At 41.8% G+C, this 26,538-nt stretch overlaps 1 protein-coding gene across 1 annotated transcript in view; it reads right to left on the bottom strand.

The window, feature by feature from the left end:
* Window positions 1-556: 556 nt before the first annotated feature.
* slc2a9l2 (solute carrier family 2 member 9, like 2) overlaps window positions 557-26,538 on the bottom strand; it is a gene marked incomplete at its 3' end in the record, with an annotated part of 127,137 nt that continues 101,155 nt past the window's right edge. The window contains exon 13 of the mRNA XM_083939221.1: window positions 557-799. Within this exon, the coding sequence (XP_083795347.1) occupies window positions 557-799 (243 nt within the window). The remainder of the gene's footprint in view (window positions 800-26,538) is intronic.

Raw genomic sequence — 26,538 nt, 5'->3', positions numbered from 1 at the left:
CACTGTATGTTCCCTGCTCAACACCAGACACCTGAGGTTAGACTGAATTGAAGCATTTAGCAAATGAAGAGCTAGATATTTCATTCGCAAGTTGAATATTAAATGAATATTGGACATACATTCACTTGGTGGACACAATCAGAACTCCAAATTAATGCCAATATTTCTGTATCTGCTAGATGTGTAAATAAGCCATGACAAACACGTAAGCCAAATCACAACTCAACTCCATGAGGTGATAGTACTTCTGTGTTGTGTTTAATTCAGTTTTCACCAGTTCAGTTTTTTAGTGCACACATCAATATATTATGCGAGCCCCCTTCAGTCAGCATTATTCCTTTTGTACATATTGAATGACCTCAACAATCTAGGGTTTCTGCAATGTATGATTGACACATAATTACTATACACTATTAATCCTAATTAATTCAGTCATACAAAACTTACCAAAATACCAAAATGCATTGAAAAAAAAGCATTCATTTTCATTTCATTGACTTCAGTCATTAAATAAATATGTACAAACAACACTCTTCTCTTAGTGTATTTTGTTCACCTAAAAAGAACTCTCCATCTTAACAACATCTTGGACTTTTCCATTCATGTCAGGCTTGATAGACAGAACCAGCTGCATTTCATGGACGGGGGAGGGGACAGGGATTTTGTTGATCTTGGCAAAGCTCTGACTGATGTCCATGAATGTTTTGTTTTTTGTCTCAGGGAGGACAACATAAAGGTAGATACTTCCAAAGACGCAGACCACCACAAACACCAAGAAGGCAAAGGACTGCAACGCCTCCTACACAAATAGAAAATAGAGACAAAAATTAGAACAGATCTGATCAAGCATCGGGGGTTAACATAACTTTAGGAGTAAAGTGAACAGACAGCACACACTTTCATTCCATTAATTTTGATTTTTTTTTTTTTGATTTTCCTATTTTAGCAATAAACCATTTGATGATTACAGTTTCCCCCCAAATCCTACCATTTTTCAGCCATCCTAAATTCTTGCCAAATCCCAAGAGACGTCGTCTGTGGCATCTGTTTTGTAATCTGTGCATGTCATGCTGGGGATGGCATAAAAAATTCCACTGTGTAGAGGAGTATGTGCAAGTAAAATTACTTTTCCTTTTAGATTTTTGAACAATATGAACAAAGTCTGAATGCTAACCTTGTCCCGTGTGTTTTGCCAATAATAGAGATTAGTGACAGATTTAAAAATCTGCACTGACTGATTACCCTAAGGGAGATTTAGAGTTGGAGAGAGGTTTTGTGTGTGTGTGTGTGTCTGTGTGTGTGTCCGCACGTGTGCGTGTGTGTGTGTGTTTGTGAGAGAGAGAGAGAGAGAGAGAGAGAGAGAGAGAGAGAGAGAGAGAGAGAGAGAGAGAGAGAGAGAGAGAGAGAGAGAGTTTGCATGAGACAGACTTGACTGACCCTCACCAATGTGTCAGAGTTATAATACCTTGCTCATGACTGGACAGAACTCAACTGTGGTGCTATGTAACTGGTATTAGAAATGCAGTGTCCAGACAACCATGACCTCCATGAAGAACTACTTACTGCTTTGATTTCAGCTGTTATATCACCACTGCTGTTGACACAGTTCTCCTCTGCTGAGTGTATTTCATAATAGCACTTAAAAAAACAGAGCATTGACAAAGGGCTTGACCCAGTTTACATGTGACATAACACTGCCAAGTTAGCAAGTTCCTCAGAAAACACTGCTTTTCTCTCCCAGTTATCATATGAGATGAGTCATGTTACAAATAGGACATTTCTGTGTCCACTCCATCTGTCATTAATCAAATTTTAGCAAGCCCCGTGGATTGAGGAGAATGAGACAGTCCCATCTTTGACACAGGGATAAGCCTTTGATCTGCTGTGGTGGATCAGCTGGGTTCAGTTAAGCGCTCACACAAACAATATGGCATGCACATGAAGACAAATGCAAACATACTAGCGTATATTATTCTTTCTGGTTTAATGTGCGGTACAACAGCCTGGTCTCACTAAAAGGCGTGTGAATGACACGCTATTTCTCTTAAGCCATCTCGCGTATAATTACAACGCATGTCCTGTTTTTTGCGTGTCATTTCACGCCATGTAGTCTCAATTGACTTGTATAGTGCAGAGATGGCGTTGTTATTTCACGCACAAATGTCATTGAGGGAAAACCCACGTGTTCGTATTTCTCCGCTACTTTCCGGAGAAATACGAAGTGGTGGAGCTTTCTGTCAGAGGGTTGTTTTTAAATCAATATTTCATGTGAAGGATGGCTGAAATAATGGGCGCAAAATGCCCTAACCCTAACCCTAACCCTTACCCTAACCCTAACCCTAACCCAGACCCTAACCCTAACCCTAACCCTGGGGAACAACGGGCGTTAAATGACACGCGAAAAGCTTAATATGCGTAGACATGCACGCGAAAAGTCATGCAAGTCATGAAAAGTGGCGTGCTATTTATACGCCCTCCCATGAGACCACGTTGGGTACAAACACATTTCACCCAGAGTGACATAAAAAAGGAGAGGGTACTTGCAGTAATGGCAAACTCTGCATGGTATAGGGGACAGGACAGAAGGGAATAAGACAACATGGGACAGCATAGGATGGAACAATGTAGGACAGACCAGTGCTGGATGGGACGGGATAAAATCAAGGAGGACAGCAGGAAATGTGATAAGATAGGACAAGACTGGATAGAACGACACAGTCTAGGAAAGAGCTCAGATTTGGAGAGGTAAGGCCAGTCCAGGATAGGACAAGACTGGACAGAACGGTGCTGTCTAGGTCTAGGACAAGATAGGGGGATATAGGACAGAAAGAGAAGAAAATAATGAGACAGTCTAGGACAGAATGCAACACATAAAAGGACAGGGTGGGTTAGGATAAGCTAGAACAAGACAAGATGGAACTGGTTAGGTTAGGATAGAACAGAGTGGGATAGGCCACAATAGAACAGAACAATGCAAGACAAAACTGGATAGGACAAATCATTGCAGAGTGGGACAGTCATAAAGAAATGTCTAGGAAAGGGTGGGATGGGCTAGGACAGAGCATTACAGAAAAGCAGAGAGTGAGACAGTTTAGGACAGAACCATGCAAGACAAGAAGGGGGAAGGGGGTTTAAGATGGATGGATGGATGGATGGAGCCCTGAGGCTTCAATCCTAGATCCTTAATCTTTTCTAATTATATGAATTACAAATTAATTATTACTTTTGATAAAATGTATTTTGTTATGCTTTTCATTCAAAAGACATGGATGTTTTTAGAAATGGATTTGTCTATTTAAGTGTAATCAAAATTAAGTTTTATAACTTATGGCCTTGATTCCTTGGCATGAGGCCTTTTTGCCCTTAAAAAAACTGTCCCACTGGAGGCTATGGCCATGCCCCTAAAATAACAAACTTTTGAGCATGGATTAGGACAGCCAGAATCTAACTGGAAGTCAAACCTCTTTCTTGATTCTTTAAAAAGTAGATGACAATCTTAGAACATAATCCATTCAGTATCCGCTCCGGAGATTTGTCAATCAATATTATCTCCATTACAACCCAGAGGGACAACCCTCCAAAGATTTACAGCTCAAGGATTCAGGGTCGTCTTTTTTATAGAAACAATCAAACAATCTCACATGCACATCCCAGTAATGTGGTTTTCAACAGACCTACGTGATAGTAATTTAGATGCATGTAAAATGACTCTGTAATGCATTACTAGTAATGTTTATGGCCGATGCCTGTCTGGATTATAAAGCAGAATGAAAGCTAACAGCAATTGAACTTGATTTGTTCACTGCTCTCAACTTTCCTTTTTCTTTTTTTAATTTTTCTTTTGTTCTATTCACTTATTGGAACCTGTCATGACATGTGAAAAGTGCCATCAGTTAAGTCTTAAGGATTATTTTCTTCCACATGTAGATTTGTGCCCACAGAATGAAACACAGCCAAGAGAAAAGCAGGATAAGAGCAGAATAAAAAGGAGATCTATGTGGGAATTTAGATAAGGCTATGAGTGTGGCAAACTACAATGGGCTGCAGACAGCGTGTCAACTGAAAATGAACTGATGCTGCTTGATATTCAACAGAGTGCTTTGACATAAAAATCTGCCTCAACAGTGTTCAAAGAGGTCAGCTGCCATACTGCTGTTGAATAACACTGGAGGATTTCGAAATGGGAAAAATACAAGAGGATAATGGGACACAAGTATATTTTGCTGGAGATATGACTACGCTACACTTTGAATCAAAAAATAGAAAAATGCATTTAGTAAATCGAACTGTGTTAAATGCATCCTTACATTGAATGTCATGGTTTTGCTTAGCCTTTGATTGGCTTTAATATAATTATCAAATTAATAATTCTCATGCTTGATATTAAGCAGAAAAAACGACTGCTCTTTTAAAAGGAGCCACCCTGGAGCATAACAATGCTGAACATTGTCTTGGAACGATTCAAAGACAAAAAACATAATTCAAAGCTCCAAGGTACGGAGGCAATAAGTCACTTCATCAGCTTGACTTAAACTTAGATTATTGAAGGCCAGAAGCCCAAAGCCCAGGTACCAGAAACAGGTAGTTGGCTTGATAGCATCTCGCAAAAAATGACTGTTAATGTTGTTGGAAAGGCAGTCAAATAACCTAAAAGTGATGCAGTGTAATCCAAGTCTCATTTATCCAGATCAGGTAAGATTTTGGGAGGTGCCTGTGACTGGATAAATGATACATGGGTTAGGGTGAGTTGTGTGAAGTTTGTAAATGTATGATTTGATAATAGTTTTGCTTTTTTTTAAAGTGGACCTCGTTTCTACAATGCATCAAGAATTTTCTCAGGTTTTTTTTATTATCCCCACACAAAGTTTTCTTCATGAATTCAAGGCAAGGTTAGGTAATTGATGCACAAAATGTCATTTTGAGGGAGAAGTATTCCTTTAACAGAGGTTTACTCATTTCCCCAAGAGCCCACTGTTCTTAAAAACTGGGCTCCAGTCTGTCTAGGCCCCATTCAAAAGTTTCTAGACCCACCCCTGCAGAGGTGGCCTGTTATGGAGGTACAGGGATGTGACAGAGTAGCAGTGTCTTGTCTGAACAGAAGTTGGAGCTGATTTCAGGTGTCAGTAACAAGTGAGTTGATGCTGTGATTTGCCGTGTGTCTGGGTGGGCCCCGGCAAAACAAACACAATAAAACCGACAGTATAATATATGTGGCACTGGGTGGCTAAATATAACCCTCTGCCGCTTTCTCTCTCACTCTTGTCCGCTCTTTCCTCGCCTTGGTCAGGCTTGTGTCCCCAGCTCTTTTCTTTTCCTCTCCTGTGGGATCACTACCTCTTTGCTGTAAGACTCTAATGTCTGTCTTACTACATATTCATCTCTTCTTATTGACCTTCAACCAACTGACTGACAACTATTGCCATCAATCTCATTGTACATCCATCAAATCAAAGGAGTCATGTATTTATCAACCCATTACATCGCTCCTGTCTGTCTTACTGTCTGTCCATGGCACATTCAAGAAGAAATGCTCATATGTTGAATCTAGATATAAAAGCTCAATAGTTTCATCTCCACATTAGGGAATGGGGTTACACCGTGGAGAGACAATGCTATGGTGTATAATTAGTGTCCTGTAGATCTGCTGACACTTATTACATGAAGTTCCAGATGCCAATGTGCTGTATATCTGGCATTTCCCTGACAACACAGCAAGTCCCATCTGAAGCATAAAACTAATGAAGACTGATGAGGTAGCTTATATACATTTCTGCAAATGTTTCAAAATATCTTCCACAATTCCACTTTTCAGGCAACAGATACTTCTCTTTTAGCGGGTTTTAGTTTTAGAGTGTTAATTGGGCACAAAAGGGTAAGTACATGCTATGAGAAGGAAAACAGGAAAAAGACTCAAATCACAACCTTCTTAGAACAGGGGTTTTATAATGGAAAACATTTTTATGAAGAAAAAAGCTTGTGGAGAGATTCTACAACAAGACCCCAGCGAGTCCAAATATTGGAAAAACTGTTACTATTTGAAAAAAGCAACAATGCTGTACTGGTGAATTGTGCTTTATAGTAATTCAACACTGCATGATAATTCTCCTCTCCGGAGGTTTGTGTGTCCCGGTGAACCTGAGGGCTGTGTTGTCTGGAGCCTGGTGCTCCTGGTAGGGTCTCCCATGGCAGAGTGGTCTCAGGCGAGGGGCCGGACTAAGAATGGTTCACAAAGACTCTATGGAAGAACAAGGAAGAGGAAGAAAGACCCTGCCCGGAGGAAGCCCAGGCCCAGGCGCCTGGTTGCCGAGTTTGCCCAAAAAAGTGACGTGGCGCCTCCCCCCTCTCCATCCTGTGGCCCCACCACTCACAGGAGGAACCGCTGGGGTTGGGTGCGCTGCTGCACAGGTGGCAGAGAAGGTGAGGGGCCTCGACGGGCAAGACACGGGCAGCAGAGGCTGGCTCTGGGGGGAAGAATTTGGAAATTGTGCGGTAGGTGGAGCACTACCAGTTAGATCTGGTGGGGCTTACCTCCATGCACAATCTCGGTTGTGGAACCATACTCCTGGAGAGGGGTTGACCTGTGGGTGGTAGGGGAGAAAACTCTGAATGTGGTTTGTGCATATGCACCGAACAGCAGTTCAGAGTATTCAGCCCTCTTGGAGACCCTGAATGAAGTCCTGCATGAGGCTCCAATGTGGGACCTCATAGTTCTGCTGGGAGACTTCAATGCCCACGTGGGCAAAGATGGTGAGGCCCCTGTCCGAGAAATCTTCAACTCACACCACGCAGAGCTTTTCTGGCATTCCTGGCGGTTGGGGGTATTGAACCGAAGCGGGCAATGTCCAAAGCTTCCATTGCTGAAGCTGCAGCGGCGAGCTGTGGCCTCAAGGTCTTAGGTGCCTCAAGAGGCGGTAACCCTTAACACGGTGGTGGACAATGGTGGTCAGGGAAGCTGTCCAACTGAAGAAGGAGTCCTTCTGGGATATGTTATCCCAGAAGACTCCGGAGGCAGTTACAAGGTACCAACGGGCCAGCAGGGCTGCAGCCTCTGCTGTGTCAGAGGCAAAGCAGCAGGTGTGGGAGAAGTTCGGAGAAGTCATGGAGAAGGACTTTCAGGCGGCACCAAGGTGATTCTGGAAAACCGTTCAAAACCTCAGGAGGGGGAAATGGGGAACCGTCCAAGCTGTTTACAGTAAGGACGGGACGCTGGTGACCTCAGCTGATGAGGTAATCAGGCGGTGGAAGGAGCACTTTGAGGTCCTTCCTTAATCTGACTAACACGCCCTCTATTGTAGAGGCAGAGCTGGAGGCTGTTGGGGAATTAGAGGGTGTCTTTACCTAGTTTGTAAAGTGTCCTGAGATAACTTTTGTTATGATTTGGCACTATATATAAAATTGAATTGAAATGAATTGAATTGAATCATTCATGATCATCATCATCAAACAACTCCATGGTGGCAAAGCCCCAGGGATTGATGAGATTCGTCCTTAAATGCTGAAAGCTTTGGGTTGGGAGGGGATGTCTTGGTTGACACATCTCTTCAACATTGCATGGAAGTCTGGGACAGTGCCAAGGGAGTGGCAGACCAGGGTGGTGGTTTCCCTATTTAAAAAGGGGGACCGGAGGGTGTGTACCAACTAGAGGGGTATCATACTACTCAGCCTCTCTGGTAAAGTCTACTTCAAGGTGCTAGAAAGGAGGGTTCGTCCTATAATCGAACCTCAGATTGAAAAGGAACAATGCGGATTCCGTCCTGGACGTGGAACAACGGACCAGCGCTTCACTCTCGCAAGGATCCTGGAGGGGGCTTGGGAGTATGCCCATTCAGTCTACATTTGCTTTGTGGATCTGTAGCAGGCATATGATCGGGTCCCCCGGGAGATACTGTTGGAGGTGCTGTAGGAGTATGGGTTGAGGGGGTCACTTCTGTGGGCCATCCAATCTCTGTACACTCAAAGCGAGACCTTGTGATCCTTGGCAGTAAGTCGGATTCGTTCCTGGTGGGGGTTGGCCTTCGGCAGGGGTGCACTTTGTCACCAATCCTGTTTGTGATTTTGATGGACAGGATATCGAGGCGTAGTCGTGGTGGGGAAGGGTTGCGGTTTGGTGGGCTGAGGATCTCGTCTCTGATTTTTGCAGACGATGTGGTCCCGATGGCATCGTTGGTCAGTGACCTTCAGCACCCCTAAATCTGAAGCCATGGCTCTCAGTAGGAAACCGGTGCATTGCTTACTCCAGGTAGGGAATGAGTCCTTACCCCAAGTGAAGGAGTTCAAGTACCTCGGGATCTTGTTCAAGAGTGAGAGGACGATGGAGCGTGAGTTTGGCTTGAGAATCGGAGCAGCGGGGGCAGTATTGCAGTCGCTCTACTGCAATGTTGTGACAAAAAGAGAGCTGAGCTGGAAGGCAAAGCTTTTGAATATATTTTTTTGTTGACACAGTTAAGTGAAAGTATACCTTGGCACATGTTACAGTGTACTGATAAATTACATTGTGCATACTGAATTAGCTTATTATTAAATAATTGTTTGTTTTTTTCATTTTACTTTTTAGATACATCTACTGACTTTGGTGATCCCATGACTTTTCCTCTAGCACTACCATGAGTTGGCATTTGTGGCTGGGAGTAAAATATCTTGACAACTAAATGGATTGCTGGGTAATTAGCTACTGATATTTAAAGGCCCTTGGAGTAGATTGCAATAACTTAGATGATCCCCTGACTTTTCATTTAGCACAATTGTGAATATTAGTGTTTCCGAAACAGTGATTTATGACCAAATACCTGCTAAACTAAATGCATTCCCTTCAGCCTACGCAGTTGTTTCAGTTTAACGTTGATTAGCGTATGTTAGCATGCAACAGGCTAAAGTAAGATGGTTGCTAAACATTAGCATGTTAGGTTAACTTAATTCTCTGTGTTAATTTAAGAAAACAGGGTGTAGTCAATTGTCCTGCATTTTTTCTGAATGCATTGAAAGCTGTGTTGTTCACATAAGCCTGTCCTCTTTTATTCATAAATGTCCCCTGTTATAGCTTCTGTAGTTGGCAGAAATCTGTTTCACATGCTTGTGGAAGAACTTTGGATACAAGCACATGCTGACCAAAACATTGTTCTACAGCACCACTAGTGGTCAAACAATCCACTGTGTACCTTAAAGTGTTTGTATCTGAGATTTAGAAACATATCTGTTCCTTCTGTGAAAACTGGGGAGCTAACCCATTGCATTTCCCTTGTTTTCTTCCAATTTCTGTGCTCTGTCTCCGATTCTGAGACCGATTCTGTTACAATAACAACTTTCTCCTCTAAAAAAATCCAGTATCCACGATAGGTCCTTTTCAGCTATTTTAGTTCAGTCTTTTCCTCCCCCACATGACATGGTGCAGCTGGCTGAAAGGACAAAATTAGGTTTGTCTGCAGGGGCTGCAGAGAAAACAGGCAGAAAACATTTGATGGAAGGTCAACCAACGTCAGTACGATGTCCAGCATGCCGCAAGCAAAGATTTACTCTTTCAAACTCTGCGATGACTTTTGTCTAACTCTGTTTCTCTCCATGAACATGTCCTTCGAGGTACAGCAAGAGTAACATTGTCTGTGTGTGCATGCATTAATGAGAGAAAACAGGTTGTTGCAGCAGCAGTGGGAAGGACATTGTTTGCACAGCAAAAGGTGTAGATCTACATGTATCGCCAGGGCAATACAAGATTCACCTGGTATTCACCTCCCTCATCCTTGTGTAAGCCTTTGGTCGCTTTTACAACTACAGTTTGATAGACTTGCTGCGAATGAAAGGGTGAAGTTCCAACTTCACTGCATTTTTCATTTAGTTGGTAACCTAGCAATGTGCTTGTTAGCTAGAAAGATAAAACATGGCACAACACCACATGTATGTCATCTTGGAGTTTCTAGTTTTGCTTTGGTGTTGCTGTCAAATAAATATGACAGAATAATGTCACCATTTTAAGCACCAGGCGAGAAAGCAAGTTGTCGAGCTGTTAACTTTTCATATGAGATGATTGAGACAGCACAGAAAGAGGAGACAGGCTCTGTTGAGAGCGAGAGACTATGATGTGTTGTACTTGTTACACAGACGACGAGCAATGTATGGTCATTTTAAGTTATGGTTATTGCCGCATTGTTTTTTGGTTCACTTATTTGGTCCGATTTGCTTTCACACCTCAAATGAACTGCACCAGGTTTCACTTTTCACAATTTCGCTTGTTTGTTCCGAACCAGGGCTCGCTGAAATCGGACCAAACAGCTCAGGAGTGAAAGCTGTAGTACAAGAAAGTGTAACTATCATGGTGGTTCAGCATTTTTAAAACATATGTAGTATTCAGCTGCAGCAGTAGGAGAATGTCAATTAATGAAATGATCTGTGATATGGAAACTGTGCATGTGCACTTTTACAAGGACATAAAAGAGACAAAACTGTTCACCCCATAAAGACGCACTGTAACAGAAGTAGGTGTACTTTAATATGACTTAATTAGAATGTCCTGAATAGTTCCATCACATTAACTGTATTGGTGGATACAGCAAAGTGTTTGTTAAATAAATTTCTGAGTGCTTGCTCCTGTTTTCAGAATTTAACAAGGTTACGTCTTGTGCTCACGTCATTTGTGCTTACCCTCAGCAGAGTGTGACTGAACCTGAATCCTGCATGCAAAAGCCCTGATGAAAGCCCGGTTCTGAATGCAATGCTTGCATCCAGCTGCCTTGACTAGAGGTCAGACTCAATCTTGACTTACACAGCAATGATGCTCACACTTACAAACTCTTTCTAGACACAGGAAAGCAACACAAAAAGTAAACAAATTTCCCAGCAGTACGAATGATTTAAGGTAAGCAGGTAAGCATGAGCACACCAATCGACCCACAATTAATGCCATAGACTCTAAAACTCTAGTGGAAACAGTGACCGATCTAAAGCCAACCACCTGCTGTCTCGATGCTTTACCTACCAACTTCTTTAAGAATGTTTTTGACTGCCTATCACAGACGTATTGCAAATAGTTAATAACTCTATTCAATCGGGGAATTTCCCAAAGGCCTTCAAAACTGCAGTCATTAAACCTCTTCTAAAAAAGCGGAGCCTAGATGCCTCTATTATCAACAACTACAGACCAATTTCAAATCTACCATTCGTAAGTAAAATAATTGAGAAAGTTGTACTCCAACAACTAACTCACTTCTTGGCTTCTACTGGCTGCCACAACAACCTCCAGTCAGGATTTAGACCTTTTCATAGCACAAAGACGGCCCTTATTAAAGTTATAAATGACATCAGTCTTAACACAGACTCTGGCAAAACTTCAGTACTATTGCTATTGGACCTCAGTGCTGCATTTGACACTGTCGACCACTCAATACTTTTGGACAGGTTGGAAAACTGGGTGGGGCTCTCAGGCACAGTCCTAAAATGGTTCAAGTCATATCTACAAGATAGGAACTATTTTGTTTCCATTGGCGACTTTGTATCAGAACAAACCAACGTAACGTGTGGAGTCCCCCAAGGTTCAATCTTGGGGCCGACTTTATTTAACATCTATATGCTCCCACTAGGACAAATCATGCAAAATAATAACATTGACCACCATTACTATGCCGATGACACCCAAATCTATGTAGCGCTATCACCAAATGACTATTGCCCCATAGATCTATTGTGCCAGTGCATTGAGCAAGTGAAACACTGGATGTGCCAAAATTTCCTTCAACTAAATGAGGATAAAACTGAGATAATTGTTTTTGGTGCTAAGAAAGAAAGGTTTAAAGTCATCCAACACCTTCAATCACTGTCCCTGAAAACCTCAAATAAAGCCAGAAATCTTGGGGTTATTATGGATTCTGATTTACATTTCAACAGTCACATCAAATCAGTAACAAAATCGGCCTATTATCACCTTAAAAATGTAACAAGACTTAGAGGGCTCATGTCAGCTCAAGACTTAGAAAAACTTGTCCATGCCTTTATAACCAGTAGACTAGACTACTGTAACGGTCTCCTTGCAGGTCTTCCCAAAAAAACTGTCAGGCAGCTACAGCTTGTTCAGAACACTGCTGCTAGTTGAGTTCTAACAAAGACCAAAAAATGTGAGCACATTACACCAATTCTTAAATCATTACACTGGCTTCCTGTACGTCAGAGAATCGATTTCAAAATCCTCCTGCTCACATATAAATCACTTCATGGTCTAGGGCCGAGGTATATCACTGATATGCTCCCACTACATAAGCCTTCTAGATCACTAAGATCCTCTGAGGCCAATCTGTTAGTGGTTCGCAGAGTAAACTCAAATCAAGGGAAAGCATCTTTCAGTCATTATGCAACAAACAGCTGGAATAAACTTCCTGAAGATTTGAGACTTTCACCCACTCTGACCACTTTTAAAACTAGACTGAATACTTTTATGTTCACCTTAGCTTTCTGCTAAATCTTCGCACTTTTAACGTCCGCACTGTTTTGATTATTGTCTGTTTTTATTCTCTTTGTCTTTCTGTAATGCATTTGAATTCATGACATGTTGTGCTGTGAAGCACTTTGAGTCTGCCTTGTGTATGAAAAGTGCTATACAAATAAAGCTGCCTTGCCTTGCCTTGCCTTGCCAATTAGTTATAAATCTTCATGATAGATTCTATATTATCATCTGGTGCCTCAGTATCGAATATGAAGCAAATTACATGCAATCATTTAAAGTGAATTTATAAAGCAGATACATGTTCATGTGTTCATGTTTACCTGTTTTATCTTTTCTACCTCTCAGATATGTATGTAAAGCATGCTTTGATATAAATAAAACTATTTGTGCACATTAAGTATTCATTTATTTCATTTATTGTGGTCTAGATATGGAATGTCTATGTCTATGGAAAGTACTCATTAGCAAGAGCTTATTATTCTTAGAAAATTAAAAAGAAAAATTAGTATATATATTTATATATATTTTAGTATATATATATACCTCATATGTTTGTTTTTCTTCTTAAAAGAGGTCCATTGTATAAGCATGTAATTTCTTGACCCCTACTGACACATTTCTTGTTTTTTTCACTATCTGAATTTTATAATATTGTGTTTATGTAAATAAAATAAAAACAAACAAAAATAAGAAGATGTCATGTCTCCTGTAGATTGTTTTGTTTTGGTATGCAAAATAATTGTTATAGACTGTGAAATATATCTTCTCAACCTGCACCAGGTACTTCCATTATTGTTGTTTACAACTAAAAACATGCTCCCATCTCTGTCTGCAAAGTAAGGCCAAATCCTTCAGCATGAACTTGAGCGTACATATCTATATTTTTTCAGCTCACGAAGATTGAAATGTCAAATGCCATTAGGATCTAATGAGGGACAAGTGGGGCATTATGACCGAGGGCAAAGTTCTGCCTCTATAAAAAGCAGAGCTGCACTTTGTCTTCGGTGCAGAGGCCATTATAGGCAGACAGGACTTCACTCATACTGTGAAATAAAACTAAATATTTAACAATCTATCTACTGTGACATTGTTTAGCGAATGTTTCCAGATAATGAATGGAGCATCATGTTTTATCACTGCTCAAATTTATTTCTTTATTTGTTTATTTCAGGCATGTCAGTTAGATTAATCATCATCCCCCATTATATTTGTTTAAATCATACAATTCACATGACCGAAAGAGAAAGAGGGAGAAGTAAAAGCTTATCTAATCACGCCCCCGTTACCACCGAATACATTTTCCTATCATACTATTTTGACATAACATTTTTCAACAGCAGGTAGTAATCAGAGCTGCAGTCTAGCTCTAGACAGTGAAACAGACTACGTGTGTCGGCACAATTGTCCATATTAGTTCGCCATTAGTGAGCTTATGCACAAGTTGAGATTTGCCTCGTACTGTGCTTTTCAGTGTCAGCTATTGTTTGGGTACCAGTGGCAGTGAATAAAGTGTGTAACTATTATGTATCTATTTGTATGTGAAAGGGGTCATTTGTATCAGCCCTGTCTATATTTGTTTTGACATATCGCAAATACTGTATGTTTCTAATGAAAGTGTGTGAAAGTCCACAAACAGTATTCAGCGGGTCAGGGTGGATGGGTGGACCCAGGAGGCCGCTATCTATGTCCTGCAGTCAGGTAGGAAGTCATTTTCAGCAAAAGAGTCCTAAAAAAACCCACTGTACTTTACCAGCCCAGACCAAAAGTCGGATCAACAAAGTTAGCAACTACTGTAGCTGGTGAACACATTCGAGCATTTAGCAACTAACAAGCCAGATATTTCATAAACTTGGATAAGCTCAGGGCGGCGAGTTGAAATCATTAAAATGTCTTTTTTAAACACTGATATTGCTCCAAATAACACCAAACCTCTGCAGTAGCATGATAATAATCCTGACACATTAGTCGAATCACCAAGAACTTGGTATGTGAACACAGGGTTTATTAAAATAGTGTTTTGAAAGACTTACCTGCTGGCCCTGGCACCAGCTTCTCTCGTAGTAAAGTCCATTCAAGTCGATTAGCAAATGCAATCCAAGAGGAAGGAGCCCATTGATGATTTATTGCAGAAAAACACGTAAATGTTGTGGTTTATGGCAGTTTGGTGAAATATAAGTTAATAATAGGTGGTAAAAGGTTTAGAAAAGTCCCTCACAGCATTCCCTTCAGCACCAAAACATTACGCAGATCTTAGGGGTCAGGGTGCATGTATTGTTGCCAGAAGACGCACAGTGAGTGCAAACACAGGTAAAGACGACTAGCCTGCAACTTGAAGTGAAGAGAGACAGAATGGTTCCTGTTTCTATCTTTCCTGGCTGCAAAACAAAAATGAAAGCTTACAACCCAGAAACTTTTCATAGGCTGCCATTGCGGTACAATGACTGTACTCTGATAAACCAGTGGCTTATTGTTTTGGATCTGGACATTGAGACACCGATCGAGAAGCTTAGGCAGAGGGATTACTGTGACTGCCACAAACCTTTTACGTTTACATGTTTTGCTGGAATAAATCATCAATGAGCTCCTTCCCTTTGGATTGTATTTGTAATTGACTTGAATGGAAAAGCTGGTGCTGGGGCCAATAGATAAGTCTTTTAATACACTCTGTGTTCACATACTATGTTGTTGGTGCTTCGGTTAATGTGTAGGGACGCATGCTACTTCAGAGGTTTAGTGTTATTTGAAGCAGTATTAGTGGTTAAAAAAGACATTTTAATGCATTCACTCTCCACCCCAATCTTATCCGTGTTAGCCACGGCAGTATAAGCATATTTATTGAGTGTGTATTCCACACACTGAGCGCATGAGACATAGTATAAGAGACAGCGAACCGCCGCGTAAAAGAGGTAGTTTGGGGTGGTGGTTTTTGGGTCCCAAAACACAGGACTATCAGCCCGCAAGCAGATTCGTTTCCCACATTATGGCCATTCATGTCCCAGTACATGTTCTGGATGTATTAAACCAAACCATGGCCGTTATTCTTACCCAAACCAAGTTGTTTTCATGCCTTATCCTAACAATCACCGTTTGAAGACTAATATTGGTCACGTAACAGTATTTTTGATGCGTTGTTGTGGCGGACAGCTTGCAGTCCGTCACCTTCTGTTGGTCCGTAAATATTTCATTAGAACTCACACAGCTCACACACTAAACTATTTTATTGAGGACCTTTTGAGATTTATGTGTTAGCGAAAAGGAAAGGAGAATGCCAAAGAGGCCCTTAGAGACATGTAAAAGAGGTCAAAGGAACAGCAGATGAAAGCAACTCAGTGAACTTAGAAAGCTAAAAGTAGTTTAAAGTTCTTGGGAGAAAGATGTGAGTGTACTGCAGAGTATCAGAGAGGAGAAGACAGACAAAAGAGACAAAAGAGACTAAAGCGCAGGGCTAGTGCACAGGTGTTTGGGCAGTAAAAAAAGCACCAGACTTCATGGATGTGACCATTTCAGACTAAAATGTCACATTGATTTATCCTCCCTGTAGTTCAATAACAACCTCTATGGTTGTCAATGGTGACTATTATTTCATAAAAAGATAGCTGCTGATGTAAACTGAGGTCAAAGTATCCATATAAAATGTCACATGTAATGAGTGATGATTAATCAGATAGTTTTGACATGAAAGTGACCTGTATTCATCACCTGGCTGAAATGAATTCAAAGATTAATTGATTTTCTGTATATTTGTGTCATGCACACAAAGTGCCGAACCCTTATGGGTTTACAAGACACCAAGAGTAAAGTTGCAGTGGTCAAACATTTCATTTCAGTAAAATCAGCTACAACTGAAGCACAACTCAACTTTTTCATAGTCATCCAGCCAAAGGAAATCAACAAAAATTGAAGTAATTTTACTAAAAAGTACATCCCTCATGTCCTTGTAGATGGGACAGTAAAACAAAAATTATAAAATTTACTTCATTCTCAATTTCAGTGAATGTCTCTAGGGCTAATGGCTGTGCACACAGCGATCTTTGTCTTTTGATACTTTTAAAGATCTACAAATTGTAGCTACTTTTAATGACCCAATAAGTTCATAATTTTTGTTTTATGTCATATATCAATAGACCCTATGAAGACCTGGCATATAGAGATGAAACAGATCTGCGGAAAGATGATTAATGAAGCGTCAAAGTACAGTACATCACAGCCAGTTGAATGCAGTTGCAATGTGCAATGTGTACTAATTTAGGATGCCTGCTACAAAACATCAAAGAGGGAAATAAATCAGAAGGCCAAGAGGGGGAGACAGTCAATACAGAATACACATACAAGCTATTACAAAACTCCTTTCTCGTCTTCTTCAGCAGCCCAATAGAAACCTTGAGAAATGAGGTACTTAATTAGGCTCATTATCTTGTCTACACATTTTCACTGCAGATCAGATAATTTCTCCAGGCTGGTTGTTGCTAGTTATTACTTCACTTTGCATTTGCAGTCTCTTCTTATTATTATTCTTCTTTTATCCTTCTCCAAAGCTTGTCTAATTCATTTACAGTAGCTCACTGATGAAGCAGCGCTTAATGTAAAGTTCCTCAACATGTCTTTTACTTAAATTATTTGAATGATCTCAGCACATTGAATTGTATCATTAATAGCTTGAGGGAATGGCAATGTATTGAAAATACTGTACATAAAGGCATGAGATAAATAGAATAGAATAGAATAGAAATAAATAAAGATAGAAATAAAGGAAGTACTGGTGAAAAATAATTGTCAATTAAAAGTTATGTTGAACAATCTCTAGAAAAGTTGTTTTCAATCTGCGTACTGTGTTAGTGTTAAGCAAAAGAAAGCTCAGCGTCCAATTCTATGGCTGGCTACACAGTACTGTATTACACTACAGTTAACCGGATGGCCCTGAAATGAAGTAGGATTTCAGAATAAAATGTTATGGAAATAATAGACCTTGCTCTCTTTTGTGGGTGGATATGCCAGTAGAAATGAGCCGCTGACTTCAGACTCAAGCAACAGTTACTCACATTGACATGAAACTAGACTCACTAGTTTCTCATGCTCTATTGAGGCTCAATATGCAAAATCTACTTTTTCATACTCCTATCTATGCTGTTCTCAACTTGTGACCTGTGCATGGACCTGCAGGTCCAATTTGCATAACCCCTGCGGGCCATTGGGATTGGACCCCACAAACATCTGTTTGCAAGTCTAGTTGTTTTGTGTGTTTTAAATCCAAAAGTTGTTTATGCCATATGAAGACACTAGTCACTGCATTTTATCATAACCTCTTATAACAAGCACAGTTCAGAATGTGCTCATATTGGTAGAACAAGAAGAGAAGAAGATAAAACACAAATGAGCTGCTCATTATGCACCAGAGTGCTTCCACGTCATTTTTGATTCAGTAATAATAAATATAAATTCCCAGGTTTGGAGGAAAAATAATGAGTCCTAACAACAGGTTATATCACCCTGGTAGCTTGTATCACCAACCCTGTGGAGCTCAGAGCGAACCCTCTGAACCCCACAGGCTGTCACCAAGGTTTGGCAGAGATACTGTGGATGCATGCCACTGTGGATAACTCAGTGCCCATCCATCTAGCTGAAAATGAATCCACCGGTGGGCAGACACACAGCTGTATGACTCCCCTCTGAGGCTGATGCCACAAGCACCACCAGAGTGATACAGTTTGTATTCAAGGCGCACAGGAATTTAACATTTTCAATCTGTGGTTGGGCTGTGAGGGGCTCAATCTCAATCTTCTATCATGCTGCACAGCAGCATGAAACCATTCAAAGTATTCACATTTGGTGCACAAAGTGGCACACGTTCATAATGAGTGTAACAGCAGGCAAATCATTATTCTTCCTGCAGGATATGGCAGATGAAGGAAAAGCTTTCTCTGCTGCTTCATGTATGGGGGCTTCCCAGACTCATATTCTCTAACCCCTCAAGCTAGCTAGCTAGCTAGCTAACTAGCAGATGGCTGGCTTCTTAGTTAGCTTGCTATTTCCACCTTGCTTTCATGCTACACTGGTTACAGAAAAAGAGCCAAACAAAGTCGTCACTCATCTGGCGTTAGCAATGTTCTTTTCTATGCTGTGACAATAGTGTGTGGATGAAGCATTAAGTTGTGAAATTTAGTTAAATTTAGTGACTCATTTAGTGGCTTTTCATTACTACAAAACCTTACTTAGACTTAGACATAGACTTAGATCTTCATTGATCCTTTGGGATGAACTCCCGCAAGGAAATTGAGATTCCAGCTGCTTACAAAAACACAAGGAAGTATAAAAATACAGTACAGGATAACCAATAAACTCTTAGCTAAATAAAAACAGAAAGTATATAAAAAAAAGTAAAATCAGATAAGTTAAATGTAGAGGAAATGTATAAGATAAAATATATATGACTGTATAAGACAGAAATGAGCAGCAAGATTTAATTATTGCACTTAAGTGGTGGATAAAGTTATTGCACAAAAAAGAAGAAGATAAGTGCCCAGGTATATAAGAGTAGATTATTAATTGCACAGTGAGTGGCTCCCACTCCTTCCCTTCTGTCCTCTTTATTTCCTCCTCCCCCCGAGTGAGTAGTTGTAGAGTGTGATGGCCTGAGGGACAAAGGAGTTCTTGAGCCTGTTGGTTCTACACTTGGTCAGGAGCAGCCTTCCACTGAACAGGCTCCTGTGGTCGCTGATGACAGTGTGCAGGGGGTGGCTGGCATTGTCCATAATGTCCAGCAGTTTGTCCAGGGTCCTCCTCTCTGCCAACGTCACCAGCGAGTCCAGCTTCATGCCGACCACGGAGCTGGCCCCGGCTGATTGGTTTATCCAGTCTGGAGATGTCCCTCTGCCTTACTCAACTCCGCTTTTGAACCTCTGCAACCTCTGATTAAGGAGAGAGATGAGTGGAAAACTGCCTTCAACACACGCTTGGCCAATTTGAATATCTCGACATTCCCTTTGGTCTCCATAATGCCCCTACTGTGTTCCCAGCATTGGTAAAGGATGTTCTTCAGGATCTGTTAAACCGCTCCGTTTTTGTCTACTTGGATGATATCCTAATATTCTCCAAAGATGTTTCAGAACACGTCACTCATGTTCGTCAGGTCCTGCAGCGCCTACAGAAGAACTGGCTCTATGTAAAGGCAGAGAAGTGCGAATTCCACGTCCCATTTGTTGCCTTTTTGGGATACATCGTGGGGAGCAGGCAGGTGAAGGCAGACCCAGCTAAAGTTCAAGCTGTTACAGAATAGGTGACAGAATTGCAACATTTTCTGGGTTTCGTTTACTTCTACCGTCGGTTCATCCGTAACTACAGTCAGGTAGTTTCACCAATGACCAAGCTAACCTCTACCACTACCCCCCTTTGTGTGGTCTTCTACAGCTGAGAGTGTCTTCGAGACTCTGAAGACACACCCTTGGGTGGGTTCAGCCCGATCCCTCCTGCCTTTCATTGTTTTGGTGGACGCCTCGGATCTCGGAGTGGGAGCTGTATTATCGCAGCATTCCGTGAAGGACAACAGGGTTCACCCCTGTGCTTTTTTCTCCAAAAAACTGTCAGCGGCTGAGAGGAACTATGATGTGGGCAACCGGGAACTACTACTGGCAGTAAAACTGGCATTGGAGGGGGGGAGACATTGGTCGGAAGCGGCGGTCCGTTTGTGGTCGGTCTGTCTTACATTCGTACTGCAAAAATACTGAACTCTCGTCAAGGCCGGTGGGCTTTGTTTTTTGGTCGATTTAACTTAATTTGCACCTATATTCCAGGCAGTAAAAACATCAAGCCGGATGCCTTGTCCAGACAGTTCAGACCAGCTGAAGAGGAGAAAGCTGTCTCGGACTACATCTTACCTTCTTCCTGTTTAATGGCCTTCCTCACCCCGGAGATTGAGACACGCACAACACACCAACCCTGACCCCGGTGGTGGTCTACCGGGGCGTCTGTTTGTCCCCGCCAGTGTTCGCTCCCAGGTGCTCCAATTTGGTCATTCCTCTCGGCTCGCCTGCCATCCCGGAATCGCCAGAACCCTGTCCCTCCTTCGTCGTCATTTCTGGTGGCCTTTCATGATGAAGGATACCCGGGAATTTGTCCAGACCTGCACCGTCTGCGCTAGAGGCAAGGAATCTCATCGTCCTCCGGCTGGTCTTCTCCATCCTCTCCCTGTACCCGGCCGTCTCTGGTCTCACATTGCGTTGGACTTTGTTACAGGGTTGCCTCCCTCTCAAGGTAATGACACCGTTTTGAATGTCATATACCGCTTCTCTAAGATGGTGCACTTTGTTCCCCTTTTTAAGCTGCCTTCAGCCATGGATATTGTTTCCGACCGGGGGCCTCAGTTCACTTCCTGTGTGTGGAAAGCCTTCTGCCAAGTGCTGGGACTGCCAACACCCGCAGTTCAGCGGGCAGACAGAGAGGGCCAATCAGGAAATGGAGACTGCCTTAGGCTGTGTTTGTGCTCGGAATCCCTCGTCGTGGTCTTCTCAACTTTCCTGGGTCGAATACTCCCATAACTCCTTCACCTGTTCAGCCACAGGTATGTCACCATTCAAGGCCTCATTAGTCTACTTACCTCCTCTCTTTCCTGCCCAGGAGTCGGATATTGCGGTTCATTCAGTCCAACATTACCTCCGGAGGATCCGTAGAATCTGGAGAGAAGTCCGAGGGGCGCTGCTTCGCACTGTGGAGCAGGACCGCAGGATGGCAGATTGTTGCCACATCACGGCCCCTACATACAGGCCTGGTCAGAGGGTCTGGTTGAACTCTAGAGACATCCCTCTGAATGTGTCATCCAAGAAGCTCATCCCTCGCTTCATTCATTCATATGAAGTCGAGGCTGTCATTAACCCCTGTGCTGTTCGGCTCAAACTCCCCTTGGCTCTCAGTTGAAGCCTGTGACCACCAGCACATTGTGCCCTCCTGCCGTCGCCCGACCACCCCCCCGGACTGTGGATGGCCATCCAGCCTTTACGGTCAGTGAAATTCTGTATGTGAAAGGCAGGGGGCACGGCTTTCAGTACCTGGTCAATTGGGAGGGATACGGTCCTGAGGAGAGGAGTTGGATCTCCAGGTCCCTGATCCTCAACCCGTCTCTCATCAGGGACATTTACTGGGCTCATCCATCCAGCTCATCCATCCAGCGCCAGCTTTTCTCTCATATTTCACGTTTTACCCATAACAACTTGCTTACAAGGCCGAGCAGCCAAAGCAGCACGTCAGCATCACAACACTGGGAACTCTTCAAGAACTTACAGACCAATACAGAATCAGGTTCCTAAATAAATCTGTGTTAGGCTGCAGTCATATAGCCTCAAGAAGCTCCGGCGATATGCTGCAGTGTTTTGCGGCAACAGGAGGGCCACTTTAATGTCCCTTTTGTGTGACGTCCAATTGTGTTTATTCACCCCCTGATGCAGTTAAAGTACACTTTATATTTCACAATTATTGTTTCCCTCAGAACGTTTTTTATGATCTTGACATTTCCAAACCGCACATGAAGGCAACTTAATTTTCCCGGATACGGAGAGTAAGAACAGAGACGAAGAGAGCCTTTGACTGACAAGTCTGATCGCTGGTTATTTGATTGGCCACCGCAGTGTGACATTAGGTCGGGTCAAAAGATGAATCCCTCTTAACTTTTCAGCAACTTAAGAACTGCCTTAAGGCAAGGCAAGGGAAGTCATCTTTATTTATATAGCGCATTTTATCCCAAGGCAACTCAATGTGCTTTACATAAAGTAAAAACATTTTTTAGACACAGCACAAAAACAAAAAACTAAAAGTTCAAAACAGGAGCATATAAGAATAAAAAAGGAAAAGAAAAGAAAATAGATAATGTTTAAAGTTATTTAAAAAAGCTCAGCTATAAGCACATGAAAAGAGAATTTAACCTGGATTTAAAAGTGCTCACAGTTGGGGCTGATTTCAGTACTGCTGGTAGTTTTTTCCAGTTGTGTGCAGCATAAAAGCTAAATGCTGCTTCACCATGTCTAGCAAGCAAATTCATTGCATTTTTCTGTGGAGGAGAGTTCTGAAACTATCTCTTTTGGGGGGGTTGTAAACTTGTCAACCATAACAGAGCGCGAGTGTTGTTGATGTTCTTATTAACCATTTCAGAAAAGTGTTGATGTCTAGCCTTGAATAACCCATGTTTAAAATTGCAAAGACTTTGTTTGTATAGGTTCGCTATACACTCTGATTTCCTGCATTCTGTCTTCAGAGCCTTTACCATCATGGTGTTCCCCCATGATGATCTCTGTCTGGTCATGGTCGTCTTAGTTTTAATCGGTGCAATGGTATCAATGATATTTGAGATTTTGCAGTTGAAATCAACTGTCTCTGCACTCACACTTGGTGACATTGCTATAGCTTCCCTAAACTTAACACTGGTATTCTCATTTATGTACCTTTTCTTAACAGACACAGAGGTTAACTGAAAGATTGGAGTTATCTGTAAGTTAAAGAACACACAGAAATTATCAGAAAGAGTATTTGATATCAACAGAATAAATGTCAACACCTCTAGAGATGCTTGTAATATTCTGTTGCTGCTGTGACAAACGAATTTCCCTGTCTGCGGGACATTAAAGGTTTTCTGATTCTGATTCTGATTCAGATCCAGAGTGTGTCCTTGAGTGTGTGTGGGCCCTTTCACATGCTGGAAAAGGCCAAAAGTGTCAAGAAGAGAACAAAGTTCCAAGTGTCCATGTTATTGTCTACGTGAATGTTAAAATCCCCTGTTATGTTATGTAAAGTTGTAGTCAGTGCAGATAACTGACAGCAGTTCCGCAAACTCATCAAAGAATTTTTCTGGGTATCTTGGTGGTCTATAAATAATTAAGAAGAGAACTTCCCTTGCACTGAAATACAGATTAAAAAAAGGGCAGCAACTCCCCCGCCTTTTTACCACTTTGACACTTATTCATAAAACTGAAATTTGTTGGTGCTGTCTCATTGAGAATGGTTCTACAGCTACATTCAGTCAGCCATGTTTCACTAAGAAATAAAAAGTCTAAATCATAGCTCATGATGATGTCATTTACTAACAAGGATTTGTTGGCTAGTGATCTGATATTGAGTAAACCAAACCTTGTGGAGATAACAGGAGACACTGGTGAGTTTCGAGGTTGACAAGCTATACCCAATAGATTGGTAGATTTAAGTGAATCCTTTTTATTTCTCAACCAGTTTAAACACTTTTCTGTTACCCATCATCCCAGGTATTGAGAAGGCTGCCTGAAATCCATAGGGCTCTGACTTTTCCTGGGGAAGAACATTCTTGATATCAGTATTGCAGCCTGGATCCGGCACATATAAGTCAGACTCAATGATATGGGGGCTTGGTGACTTTTGGTTGAGGATTGTGTCCGAGGGTTAATGGAGGAAAATTTAGATCCTGGGGGAGTGAAGGTTGGGAGTCTCCTGTTGGGGTTTGGGGAGACGCCCCTTTTTGGGGATAATCCAATCGTTGGGGTGAAGATGGTGACGTTGCAGGTTCTTTCTGAGTCCGCTGTCCTCCATGGTCAATCTTTTTTCAATGCCCTTACCAGAGCGCCTTGTTATCTTTTGTTTTGGATTTTCTTGTCTCTTGTCCTTGACAGGGACTGCTGGTGCCTGACATGAAAAATAAAAAATGTTGGAACTTAGCAGCTGTATTCCTGACTTGTTAAGGCAAAATCCATCCGCCTTAAAGAGGTGCCTGTGTTCCCAAAATATGTTGAAATTAAGAGAACAGCAGAGGCCATGACATCCTGATTTCAACATTTCTGTGTATGTTATCTGAAAGTGTCTGAAAGGGATAAGGGTAAAATGCAAGCCCCCAGCACATAGGCTTCCTGGTTGATCCAATCAGGAAGTGCCAAAGACTGCAGTTCTCCAAATGTTCACTAGGATTAGTTTGCACAATAGAGCAGTTTCTCATTGACCCTCATGTTAAACAGCCCTTTTAAAACTATTTAAGGCCTGGTACAAAAAAACATTCTAGTCTATATGTTTAGGTCATACCTCCATGACAACACTTAGGGAGGCTAGATGTCAGGATTAGCACGCTAACTCATAACCTCGACCTGGACTGCGGTCATTCTTGTGGTGGTATTGCCATAAGTGACAAGATGGTTTGCTCTTCGATCAACTGTACAAACAGATGGTTCAGGAACACAACATGTTAGCTCTGCTATGCTAAGTAAATAGTCGCACTTGCACCATAACTTGCAAAACAGCCGTCTGTATGGCACATACACTAGATGCTAATCTGGAGCACCAGGAGGATTTGGGCCATGATGGTCAGTGTTTTACAGTCTATGGGCATGGTACCGTGTTGAATATCAGTTTAAATCATAGATCATAAATGCTGGCTAGCCTGCACTTGACTCATGGAGCCGGTGTGTTTTCCACTAGACTGACATGGGAGTGCCTCTAATTGACTCGCAGAGCCGATGTAATCTTTGATAGAGATTGAGGCGGAGTCAAAATCTGACAAGATGGCTACTCCCAGAGGCGAGTACGATTGGATCAAGTTGAGAGAACAGGCCTCGAAGGAGAGGCTACGTGCATTTTTTTACAGTCTATGGTAAAATGTAACAGTGCTAACGGATCCTATGGGAGCAGTGTAGCTAATAATGAAAGCGACACAACTATAGGTAAAAATGGAGCAATGTTTTCTATATCTATGATATATTCAATGGCCTCACAGACAATTGTCATCTATGCTGCTGCCTCTGCTGCTTTTGCCTCTTTGTTAAGACACACACGTACATTATTACGACCTATGTTTCGCCATAATTGTTGTCGAAACTGACACTGAAAAAGCAAATGTCTGGTGAAATACGCTCTATGGGTACTGTTCCTTACTGCTCTGCCAGCGGAGGGGGTGATCACACTGGCTGACAGTGTGAAGCGTGACTGGAGTTTTAATTTATATGTCTCGTATTGTAAGGTTGTCTTGGGAAAGATCGGTCAATAAGGATCAAAAAGGCAGGTCCGTCAATATCGACAATCAATAACAATTGAAGGACAAAAAATTGGCTTCTCCATGTGAGTTTATTTCCAAAGTTTTTTTCTGCAGAGAAGGGTTCCCTCCTTCTCCCATGCAACAACGCTCGATCAAAGAGACAGTCCTAGAATATAAGACCAGTCAGGCTTAAGTACAGAGAGAAAAATCATCATACGGCAAAAAGTCACAGCAGATGGTGTGACGTAGTGATGAGGCAGTTGCATTTGTCGCACTCATAACACAGGGGTTTCAGTGGCATACAAACAAGGCAATAAGATTAGTCATACTTATATCACAGAATAGGTCAACAAAAGAGCAGTGCCATGTCTTTATCACAAGATATACAGTGAATCATGCTTATGCAGAGATGTACAATGTCTCTGTGTGTCTCCAGAGGTGAAGATGTTGCATGTCCAGATATAGAACTTCTGCATCATGGGGAGAAGGGAAAGAATGTTTTCTCCTGTGCTTTAAAGCCCAAAACATGTCAATGTAATTATCATGACAAGGTCAGTCTGTATTTACAACCAAAATTACGAGGGCCAGAGCATTTCCATTATTGAAGTGGCCCTTTAGGGGGGTCCCGTGCTGCAGGTTTTCAACTGTACGTCTGACATTTTCTAACTACAAGCATGTAGATGGATGGAGAAAATGAATAACTTGTATGTAACTATGCGGTCGATGTGAGTTTTCAATACACTGTCCCTGACAGTTTGGGAGAATATATTGGTTTGCCGAGGAGAAACCTGCACAGCTAATTAAAGAGCCAAAAGCTTCCTTGTCATGATTCTTCGTCAGCTCATGTCGATGTAGCCGTCGGTGCGGAGTATGATTCTGTGAAGGACATCTGGAAGAGTCTGTTTGTATAATACAGTATTTATATTCAATTGACTAAAAAAAGGACAGAAGGTACAGTGCATGTCCAATAAGAAACACTGACCCTTCCAAGGACGCCCATTAGAGCTACATAGTTGCATATAATGAGAATGAAAGATGCATAATGTTATGTGATTGGACTAAAAATCATGTCTTTTCTTGTTGTTGTTAAGTCCAGCAAGGAGGTTGAGGTGCTGACTGCAGAACAACAACTCGACAACATGATGTG

The sequence above is a fragment of the Echiichthys vipera genome (assembly GCF_963691815.1).
Source record: "Echiichthys vipera genome assembly, chromosome: X".
Classification (NCBI taxonomy): domain Eukaryota; kingdom Metazoa; phylum Chordata; class Actinopteri; order Perciformes; family Trachinidae; genus Echiichthys; species Echiichthys vipera.
Note: the sequence above shows the minus strand (reverse complement) of the source record. Positions and strands in the feature narration are given on the sequence as shown.